Source organism: Heptranchias perlo, chromosome 2, assembly GCF_035084215.1.
Source record: "Heptranchias perlo isolate sHepPer1 chromosome 2, sHepPer1.hap1, whole genome shotgun sequence".
Classification (NCBI taxonomy): Eukaryota; Metazoa; Chordata; class Chondrichthyes; order Hexanchiformes; family Hexanchidae; genus Heptranchias; species Heptranchias perlo.
The window spans coordinates 39,909,971-39,921,986 of NC_090326.1; the positions used below are offsets into that span (position 1 = coordinate 39,909,971).

General features: G+C 36.8%; 1 protein-coding gene across 2 annotated transcripts in view; it reads left to right on the top strand.

Moving 5' to 3' along the window:
* The window catches only part of LOC137337920 (serine/threonine-protein kinase PRP4 homolog), a 71,924-nt gene extending 64,705 nt beyond the window's left edge, over positions 1-7,219 (top strand). The window contains exons 13-16 of one of the 2 annotated variants that reach the window (XR_010966613.1): positions 648-799; positions 1,940-2,026; positions 5,384-6,128; positions 6,645-7,219. Coding sequence is in view for 1 of the 2 variants with exons in the window: in XM_068001774.1 (XP_067857875.1) it covers positions 648-799; positions 1,940-2,026; positions 5,384-5,587 (443 nt within the window). In the remaining variant the exon portion in view is untranslated. The other variant, XM_068001774.1, reaches the window with a different exon arrangement.
* The last annotated feature ends 4,797 nt before the right edge of the window (positions 7,220-12,016 follow it).

A 12,016-nucleotide genomic window follows, 5' to 3' on the forward strand; every position in this document is an offset into this window, starting at 1 on the left:
AGCAGACTTGGTAGCACCACAAAGAGCATATTTGAGTTCAAGAACATCGCACGGGTAAATTGCAGGTGCAAGCTTGCATCCTGTGGTGACATGTTGGAATTCTATTGTGCTGCTTTATTCTTATTTATAGATTGTCCTCTCCGCCAAGCTCCTAATAAAATTATACTTTTTGTTCTGTCGAATATTTTTCTTCCCTTGCCACACACTATTCCAAGGCCGTTGACATTTTACTCCGTTAAAGGCGCTATATAAATGCAAGTTGTTGTTCCTGATCAGTAAACACATGTTAGGAAGTGTATAGATGCAGCCTGAGTTTTTTTTTCCCCTCTCTCTCTGGGGAACTACCTTGCATCCTTTTTGTGTCTTACCCCAGTGATTTAGCTAAGATCACAAGTTCACTTTAAGAATCACAGCTGTTGTCCAATGTTTTACCATTATTTGGATAAGTGCCTTGGTTCACAGTGTTGTCATTTGCATGCTTGAATATGTACACCTAAGAGCATGACCTGTTTATATACAATTCTGTGACTTCTAGAATTTTATGTTTCAATTTTAGCAGACACTTTGTCTATAATACACTAGCCATAAGCAGTAATATTTCAGTATGTGTATCCAAGCTTAAGCACTTTCTGTTTTATCTTTTACAGTTATTGGAAAGGTTTATGATTATGCCATAGACTTGTGGTCTGTTGGTTGCACACTTTATGAGCTATACACAGGAAAAATCCTATTTCCTGGCAAAACTAATAATCATATGCTGAAACTTATGATGGACTTAAAGGGCAAAATGCCAAATAAGGTAGGAAAATGTATCTTAGAATTTGATTTATATTCGTTAGGTAATGAGAACTTCAACTTACGAGTGTTTTGTAGTTTATGGATGATTTGCATTTAACAGTGATGCTATGAGAATGAATTCTCTAATTTCTTATCTCACGTTACTAATGAAAACCAAATTCTAAAATTGAAACATTTATAGGTGTAATGATTTTTGGGAAGATAAATGTTTTTAAGCTGGGTGAGCAGTTAGTTTTCCTATTAGATTGTTAAGTCATAGTGACACAGGAAATGAATGCTCTCTGTATGCACATTGTATCACATCTGTACTTGCATGTATCTAATGAGTCAGTTATACCTAGCATTTTGTGTCAAGCTGATACAGAATCTGCAGCCTAGCTTTGGGGGATTCAACTTGAACTTTTTTTTTAAACAGAAAAGGAGGTGGTATTGCACTACTACTGGTAAACAACAAACTTTAAAAAGTTGGACTGGCTAGGATCGTCTCAATCTTTATTTTTAACTTTTTTAATGTCAAAAAGCCAACTGTCTTACGGCTCTTGCTAGCACTGAAAGTTTTATTGGTACTTGGATGCTGGTGCACGCATGGAATTTTGAATTGTCTGTGGAGGTTGAACTACATCCACTGATACCCAAGGTCGGAACATTAGTGTCTTTCCTGTTGTATCCTTCACTAGTTCTTGAACTCCACTGCAGGCTCAACAAAATAGATGACACCCTTTTGTTTTGAACAAAATAAAGTTCTATTCTGTGAATGTTGTATCTTTATGAAAATTATAAAATCACTATCACAAACAAACTTCATAGTAACACCTCCCTGTGTATTTAAAAATTGTTTATTTTGTCAGATTTTAATAATTTGGGTTCACGAATGTCAGTATTTGAAACAAGCATATTTTTTCTATGGGGTGATTTATGCTAGTGCCTATTAGCTCTAGTTAGTGCTATATTTTTAAAAAATGTTTTATATTTTCTGCCACTTCCTCTTTAGCCACCTAAAAAGGCTATATTTTTGCATTATACTGTGGGGGCAGGAAGCTCTGTTGCGCAGACTTTTTCATTGCCACTGCCACATTCTTTGATCTGTATATGGTTCCTGTGTACTTGTACAGATGTGTGAAATCTATTTGATTCATTTCAGATGATCAGAAAGGGTGTCTTCAAGGATCAGCACTTTGATCAGAATCTGAACTTCATGTACATTGAAGTGGATAAAGTGACGGAAAGGGTTAGTGTACTACAGCTAATATATTTTAGAACATTATGTCCTTAGCATTTTCCATTACAAAACTGGTCTTTGAAAGTATGGCGTATTTTTTATTTGTCACCTTTAGAATGGTACCCTCCATAATCCAGTTTTTAGACTGCAGCACAAAATAATTTGCTGCTTTTTTATTTAAAAAAAAACTCCATGTCATTCAGATCAGCGTGTTCCCCTTATGTTGATAGTCGCAAGCATTCCTTTTAGTTGAAATGAGAGGAAACCTCAACAGTTATGTTGAATTCCACTTCTAAATTCAACACCTGTGGCGGTGTACTAAAATAAAGAACAATTGCCTGCTCACTGAGAAGAAGCGCAAACATGAGGCATGGTTGCCCTCTTGCACCTTTGTTGCATTTTTTGCCGTGAGTTGGGAGCATAATTGTAGGTGCTGTGTGCAATCCATGGAAACCAGAGAAGGAAAAATTAGAGAGGAAAATGCTTTTTTGAAACATTTTGCCACCTCTTTTGCATCCCTTTCCATTCTCTGGCCACGTGGGTGGTTAGATGGCCCGCTCAGAAATCACTAAAATGTCAGTTTGTGACTACCACTTGGAAGTGTGTGAAAACAATCCAGGTTGTCTCACCTGAGCCTTTAACGCTTCTGGGTGATCCAGCTAGCATGAGTAACTTGGAAGCTGTGGGCAATATTGTATTTAGTGTTGCATTATGTTACAGTTTCTTTTGTGTTCAATCTCGTGCATGATTGTATGTGTGGATGTGTACTATAGTAAATATATTGAAAATGGAGGATATACTACTTTATCATAAAATATATTTTAAAAGTTAATATTTTGTATACCTGATGAAAAAGGCATTGTAATTAATAGAATGAAACACAAATGCTGCACTTTATGTCAAATTAGACTCAAAACTTTTAAAACGAATCCACTCAAATCTTGCCTAAACCTCAACAGTCAGCTAAAAAGGATTTTAAATGTGAAATTCCAGTGCGCTCCCACCTCACCACCAGCACAAAAGACCAACTCTTGGCTTCTTAATGAACGTAGAGTGAATTTTGTTTCCCTTTATGTCCGTCATGAATTGCTACCTCTGAACTAAGTGTGACAGAAATCACAGCTACTGAATGTAATTCATATGAATTAATTCCTTGTACATGGTCTGATTTCTGAGTCAGGAATAAGCATTACCTATTGTTTTGTCCAAAAATAATAAACTGTGGAATGTGTGTTGTTACACTTCGTGTATGGTATGATAAGGGATGGTGTTGCAGATGGAAACATTACAGACAAATGGGATTGGTTTGTGGGAATAGTAGCAGCAGCATAGAGAATAGATTGAGTGCGAGGAAATGCACCACTGCTCCTACAGCCTGTTCTAATTAAGGCACGTTATATTGAAGTTGAATAATACTATTAACTATAATCATTACAATTCTCTTGACGTATATGGTATGCACTGCAACTTTCTACTATTCAATCCATAAATCCAGGTTCAAGTACCATTAATCTGCACAAAAACTTGCATTATCTTCAAACATTTGAAGATGAGATGATTGTCAGTGAAACTTATGTGCTCTAAAAGGCACACATTTTAAAAGACAATTTGAAATACTAGCTATTTTCAATCCTTTTGATCCTATAAAATTTCCTGAATAAAAATGCCTTGCAGAAGTCTGAAGGATGGATGTCAGGTATATCTAAAGAAGGTAATGGACATTTGTAATGTGTGTCTTAAGTCCTTATTGTCATGCATAGGCCCTAGAATCTGATATAAATTGAAATGGAGCATGAATGCAAAGACCTTTTACGGTGTAAACAAAGCTCGAAGCATTTCTGAATATTCCACCTGTTCTAATTTATCAACAAAGTAGTCGCCCCAGAAGAATGTTAAAGGAAGAATTTGTATTTATATAGCACCGTTCACATCCTCAAGATGTCCCAAAGCGCGTAACAGCCAATGAATTATTTTATGAAATGTAGTTACTGTTTTATAGACACATACAGCAGCCAATTTGTACACAGCATGCTCCCATAAACAGCAATGACATGAATGACAAGTTAATCTGTGTTTGGTGGTGTTGGTTGAGGGATAAACATTTGCCAGGACACCGAGAGAACTCCCCGCCTCTTCGAATAGTGCCATAGAATCTCTTGCATTTGCCTGAGAGGGCAAGTGGAGCCTCGGTTTAACATCTCATCTAAAAACCTGCACATCCAACAATGCAGCACTCCCTCAGTGGTGCACTGAAATCAATTTAGATTGTGTGCTCAAAACCTGGAGTGGAGCTTGAACCCTTCTGACTCAGAGGTGAGCGTGCTTCCACTTAACCAAGGCTGAAGCTTAATTATATTATGGAAAACACATTCAAATCCATACTATTTGCAGATCGTACTCTCCGCACTGTGTGAATTGCCTCTAGCTTTGTTTATGTTAGGTGCCATTGTCTATGCATTCATGTTTTGTTTCAAATTAGATTCGATTCTGGGGCCTATGATTGACAACAATAACACACATTACAAACATCCATTGATATTTTAGATATTCCTGTTGCTTTATTGTGGTATAAACATGACATCATAGTCTGAGTGTAGAGACCGTGAGATGTCCCATAGGCATCATTCAGATTATGAAACTGTTTTCTGTATATTTCACCATATTGTATGAAAGAACAAGAAACCTGTGGAATACACATACTGATTCATACTGTGCAGTTGGTATGGTCTGCAAAGGATACAGATTTTAATATTTTCCATATTCTAACCAAAATTGCTTGTGTTATGTTAGTTCTAATGTTTTGAAAACATAGAATGCAGAAGTCATTTAATTGGAGCACCCTGGTAGTGAGCAATTAGTTCTTCTATTCAATTCTATTAAGCAAGCTGTGTAGTGTGTATGAGTATGCATTGGTACCTGAGTTACCTGTTAACAGTATCTATGCAATATGATGATTGCGACTTATACCCTGCAGAAATTTAAGCATGTGCCAAGAGATGTGCAATGTGGCTGACTTGCCTTTAATTTCACAGTGTTCTGCTCCATTGTACTTCAGCTATGGAGCCTTTAGCACATTTTACTTTTTAATCTGTGCAGCTTTTTGCAGCAAAGTTAGCAAATCAGATTGAAACTGTTGTGGTTATTTTTAATTTAGGACGTTAAGTTTAAATGCTTTACAATGTTGCAGACTTAATCATTGTTGTACATAGCTATGGTTTTGCCTTGACTTTGGTTATAATGCTTTGAAAAATGTGTGCAGCTGTAATGCTGCTAACTACACTGAGCTCTGAATGTTTTGCACGTTTAAAATATAGAAGCACAAGATGCATCCAGACAAAGGCTGATTTCTTTTTGTTTTTGGTTTAGGAGAAAGTCACTGTTATGAGCACTATTAATTCTACTAAGGACCTGTTAGCTGACATGATTGGTTGTCAGCGTTTGCCAGAAGACCAGCGTAAAAAAGTTCACCAGCTCAAGGACTTGCTCGAGCAGATTCTCATGTTAGACCCAGCCAAACGTGTCAGCATTAACCAGGCACTGCAGCACCCATTCATTCAGGAGAAGATTTAGTCGGAGGATTTAACGGGTTTGAGCAATTAAACAAAGACTGGAAAAGTCAGAAGAGTATTTTAGTATATGTGAAACACGATGTTTACCGTGAAATATGCATGAAGTTAAGTTAAAAGAAAAATGTTACTTCTAGTAGGAATATGAGTCACTGTAAATATATTGATTTGTTTTTTCGAAATGTTTTCTTCATACTTTCACTGTAGTTTTGTTGAATTGTTTTAACTGCTAAGACTGCACACAAACGGTTTAAAAAAAACGTTTATTTTAAGATCTTGTAAACAATGGTGGTTTTGTAGAAGAATTTTGGCTGCAAATCTGCAAAATACACCTTTGTTTTTGTGCAGGCTTAGCCCATCCTTGTCTCTGTAACAATGGCCGAGGTAAAATGATGTTTATATTCACATTTTCCTAGGTGTGTGTGCGCAGGCCAGCATGCCCTTGGTGTACTCAGTGCCGAAGGGGTCTGTCCCTACCTGTGCCTGCTCGCAGGGATGGTCACATCATTTAAAGCAGGTTGTGTACCACTTTCAGTACACTGAAGGTAAGCTAAACCATCAACATTACTGGTGTATTAGCATTCATTGTCACAGATAGGCACAGCTCATGAATGAGAAGTATTAGCATCATGGCAGAATGCCTTGCATGCTGGCGAATGTGATAAGATATTAACTAGCTTATGAATTTGCTAATGTACTGCTGAAACTATGCCAATTTATAGACTTCAGTGCGGGGAAGCTTGATGAGTATAGCACCTTCAGTGTACTGTTTATTACCATTTGAAGTTGTTATAGAATTGTGGTAGAAATTTGTCAATGCCATAAAATTCTGTTTCTTAGTAAATCTGTACCTATAGTCCATTAATAAACAGAAGCAGTTTCATTTAGTCATTAAAATTGAAAAGAATTGGAATTTTATATTTCTTTGTAGATGTCTAAAATATGACACTTTCTGAATTTTTAAAAATTAAAATTAAGAAATTGTTTTACAGTAAGAATTTCCTTTGCTACGTTATGTGCATTGGTTTCATTATTTGTGATCATGTTGTGTCTCAATACAGGCATACATAACCTTCCACTCTTGAGCAAAGCAGCTGCTTTTTAAAGCGGTAATTGCTTCTTTACCTTTTTTCTTTTGTACATTTGATTTGGTTTTAGTTTTCTTTTAAGATGAGTTGTGATGACTTTGAATTGTAGTTCTGTACTTAGCCCCTTCACTGGCACAAGCTACCATTTGATTTCAGACTGAGAAAGGATATATAACCCGTCAGTTTCTGTTTGAGCAGTAGCTTTTTTTTTGATTCAGTAAACCTTTGCACCTATGTGGCAATCCATGAATAAAATGGGTATAAATTTTTTGATACCCACTTGTTGAATAAAATAACCAACAAAGGTAACATTCAAAGACTAGCTGATCAGAACTTAGCATTATACTAAGGCCTGCAGACTTGCAACTGGCCAGTGAAGGAGTTAAAATAATTGCACAATGCCTTTGCTTATATATAAAGGTAAGTTGGGGCATTTTGTCAGACAGCAGCACACTCTTCCTGCATCTAAAGTTACCCATGCAGAATACTGGAGGATTTTGGTATGCATTATAGATACATTGGTGAATAAAGTATTCATTTTGAACAAACATTATTATAGCTGTTTCACAGTGGTCCTACGTGCAGTCAAGTCTCTGTACAACTATAAAACTACAGTGGTGACTTGCTGATCTGATCTGTTTTTTTATTTTATTTTGTTATCCCAATTGTCTTGGTATGAAATGTTTAACGAGCGTCATTTTCTATGTAAATGTGACATTTTTATCCAACAACCTTTTGTACAAAGTAAAAAAAGTAAGATTATCAAGTCACAAATCAATGCACTCAACGTAAATTGCCTTTAGTTGCTGTAAGCCTTTCACTTACTATTTCAAAAAAATAAAAACTGGTAAAAATGATTTATGCAAAAGAGTAGTTGATCAGTTTTCTAGTGTCTCTTTTCAACATCAGTTTAGTTAATGTTTTAAAACTTACAGTGAAAGTACCTTTTTAAACAGTGATGTTACTTATTGGAAATGAGTGTCTCAGAATAATGCCAGTTAAAGGTCACCACAATTCACAAAGCTGTTTGGAAGTCTGATCCAGTTACTCTTACCGCAAAATGACTAATGGTTTGTACTGTTTTCTTACTTCCCTTCGATGGTGCTGAGAGAGAAAGGAAAGCACGTTATGTTGCTATGCTGGGAGGCAACAGGCCACGTCGCCTATTCCATGGGCCTGCTTTGAATGAGACACCTTCTCCTTCACCTTCTCCACAAGGTCATTTCTGACGGCATGCCTAGATAAGCATTTCATACCAGATGAAAAGTGCATTTCTTGCAACTGTTATCTTTTAAGAAAATAAAACACTTTTCTTTGACTAGCTGACACTTCTAAGGATTCTTTGCTTTGCTCCAGTTGAATTGTGATGTATGTAAAGTTTTTTTAAATTAAGTTTGAGAGCTTCAGACTGGAGGTGTTTACTCAAGAAAATTAGTTAAATTCCTTACTGTTATGCAGAATTCTTTCACAGGCATTTTTGTTTTAAAAAAGCACAGCAAAACTTAAGGGATCAAGGTGTTTCTTTACTTGTTCTCTGTCTCTTAGGTGCACCCTGATGGGAGACGATGCATATTGCAAGAAAATGAAGACTGAATTAAGGTTTCTGTCCCATAAAGACAACACTTACAGTGACTTTAAGTAACTGGAATATCACTGATTGCTTGTGATTTTTCAATTAAAATGGTGTCTTTAAAGACCTTCACTGCTAAATCTCAACTGGCAGAGACCAGTAACTTACCTTTATTGTTACTCTTCTAAGTGAAAGATTGACAAATTGGTTACAGGTTTAAATGAACCCTGCATGTTTTAAATTATGATTTTGGCTTTTGGGTAGTTCATTTAGTAAAGAAAGGTAGTAAAAAATTGGCCTATATTTGTTACCTTGTAAATTCAAGGTGCAGAGCACTTGGATCTTTACCAAAGACTGTTTTGTGATTTCAGAAACCAAAATAATCCCACTTTTTGTTGGATATTGTCTTTATAGTGAAAGAAATGATTTGTTAGAAGTGTAGTAAGGTTTTTAAAAAGCTATAATTCAGTAAGCCCAGCTTGAACTCTGCAATACAGTCTCTGGTGGTAAATTTTCGTTCTCTTCAGACTTTTGCTTTATGATTGTGACTTCACTAGTGATATTCTTTTTGCAGGATCTAATTTAGGTTATGTTGAAAGCTTTAATATACAACAAAATTGAAATAGCAGATAATCCATATCCCAATTATCATTCTGTATGTGAATGACCTAACTACCATTATAGCAGGCAATATCCAGGTTTGATTTCCATTGGCCTAATTAAATATTCTACTGTGACATAATAGCATTTTTGTTGCAGGGAATCTAATTAAACAGAGTTTATAAATAGACAATGTTTCAAATTGAGAGGGAATGCATAAGTAAGTTTGTTTCATGTTTGAATCATGTTATACTATTTTCTTATCCTGTGTTTTATTCCATAGGTAGGGACCGCAATGTAAAATGCCTACACCTGCGAATGATGATTCATTATCTTAGCTTCAACACAAGTTACTGACTGCAAAGAGTTCTTCAGTATTGAATGAAAGTGAAGACAGTGGTTTCACATCATTATTTTTCAATACGGTTATGCATAGCGTATAATTGTATTGCTGTTTGTTGAAATGTTTCAGCTTTAAATTGCAGATATATGTACATAATATGTAAGAATTCAACTGTTTTGCTAATGTTTTACCAATCTTGGGAACTGGTCATTCTGAAACACTTTAAGAAATCCTTTAAACTCAATAAAACATATTAAACTCTAAGACATCTTGACATTGGACTAGAATACTCATTTCTAGGTGTTGAAACCACAGTACTGTGTGCATTTGGTATTGTCTAGCCGCAAATTGTAAATTTCAATAATTTGATACTTTGGCAACACTTCTAAAATACTTTGTTTTTGCTTTAATTGAATCCCTTTCATTAAAAGAACTTTAGTATCAAAGTGATTAATTATGTTTCCTTTTGAGATTCTGTTAGCACTGGGTGAAGATCAATTTTAAGTCCAGGTCGCTGAAGAACACTTCCCCATTAGTGCATTTGTGAAACATACTTGTTTTTCTCCTGTCAGGAACAGGAGTAGGCCATTCAGCCCCTCAGGTCTGCTCCGCCATCAGTTAGATCGTGACTTATTTGCACCTGAACTCCATTTACCCGCCTTTGCTTCATATCCCTTGATACCCTTGCTTAACAACTATCTATCTCAGTCTTGAAAGCTTCAATTGTCCTAGGATCCATAGCCTTTAGGTGGAAGAGTGTTCTATATTTCTAGTACCCTTTGTGTAAAGTGCTTCCTGATCTCACTCCTGAATGGCCTAGCTCTAATTTTAAGATTATGTCCCCATGTTCTTTATTCCTCCACCAGAGGAAATAGTTTCTCTGCAAGTACCCTATCAAATCCTTTTTAAAATTTTAAACACCTTGATCAGATCACTCCACAATCTCCTATAAAGGGAATACAAACCAAGTTTATGTAACCTGCCCTCATAATTTAACCATCTAAGCCCCGGTATCATTCTAGTGAATCTGTGCTGCGCCCCTTCCAAAGCCAATGTATCCTTCCTGAGATGCGGTGCCTAAAACTGAACGCAGTTCTTCAGATGGGGTCCGACCAAGGCACTGTACAACTGAAGCATAACTTCCTCCCCATTGTATTCCAGTTACCTTGAGATAAAGGCCAACATTTCCATTTAGAAAAAGCTCTGATTTATCTTTCTTGAGTCCAAAGTGGATGACCTCACACTTGCCCACATTGAACTCCATTTGCAATAATTTTACTCACTCACTTAAAGGGGGTGATTTAAAACCCCAAGAACGGGTGGGTTGGGGGCGGGCAGGAGTTGAAAATAGTTTTTTTGGGTCTCAACTGCAAAATTTTTGGACTTTGCATTCCTAGTGGGAAGCCTGTACTTTTACACGCCGATGTCAAACCCGGAAATAAAGCCGGGTTGCGGTCGTGACCCAAAAAACAACTATTTTCAACTCCCACCCATTCTTGGGATTTAAAATCACCCCCAATCTGTCCATTTCCCTCTGCTCCCATCTATACTATTTATCATGACTCCTAACCTAGTGTCATTTGCAAACTTGAATATACAACACTCTATTTCTTCATCTAAATCATTAATATGGTGAAAAGTTGAAGTCCCAGAACAGATCCCTGGGGAACACCACTTGTCACATGCAGCCAATCAGTGTACATTCCCTTTATCCCCACTCTGTCTCCTACCTCCCAACCAATTTCCAGCCAAGTCAAAAGGTTACATCCAACTTCGTTCCCTCTCATTTTTGGTAATAAGTGCTGGCAATAAATGTTGGCAGCAGTTTCCATTTTGAGCTCTATGCCAGGAAAAGTTCATAATATCTGGTAAATCAGTCCTTTCACATTGCAAATCCTCTTTTAAAGTACTCTGACTGGCTTTGCAGAGTTTATTTTTCCCCCTAAAGGCTTTGCCTGCACCAAATCTGGAGTTTGGGTGGAGGACAGCCCTGGAATAAGGCTCTCAAAGTGAATCACTCCATATGCCTGAACATCTTGCTGAAGCAAAGAATGTCATAACAACAGGTACCTTGAACTAATGGGGCCTAGCCTATCCTTCAGCTAGAAACAGTCTAGTTCACTGTTGACCAATGATGTCTGTCAAAAATGAAGCATGTTTGTGGATTCTTCCTTTCTGGTCACAACACTCAGCGTTATCTCCACAGGTCAGTGAATTGTTAATTTTGAATTTATGCCATCTATTTATCACCAAAAGACCAAAGGGAGAGGTTGGGAGTGCATTGCCCAAGGAATCAGTGGGGTAGATGTTAATAAACTTGCAGATTGGGTGTGTAATTGGCAAATGAATTTCAATATAGGTAAGTGTGAGATGGTGCATTTGGTCGGAGGAATAAGGAGGCCACATATTCCTTGGGAAAATAAATGGAGTAGAGGAGCAAAGGGATCTAGGGATACAGATATTAAAAGGAGCAACACAGGTTAAGGCCATAAAAATGCAAACAGCACTGGGATTCATTTCTAGAGGAATAGAATTGAAAAGCAGAGAAGTTATGTCAAACTTTGGTTAGACGACACTTAGAATGCTGTGTACAATTCTGGTCTCCATATTCCATAAAACATAGAGGCAGGTGGAGAAGGTGCAAAAAAGATTTACAAGATATCAGAACCGAGAGGTTATAACTATCAGGAAAGACTAAACAGGCTGGGGCTCTTTTCAATAGAAAAGAGAAGGCTGAAGGGTGATGTAATAGATGTCTTTAAAATTATGATAGTCACCAATAAATCCAGTAACGGATTTAAAAGAAACTTCTTTACCCAGAGTGTGTGGAAC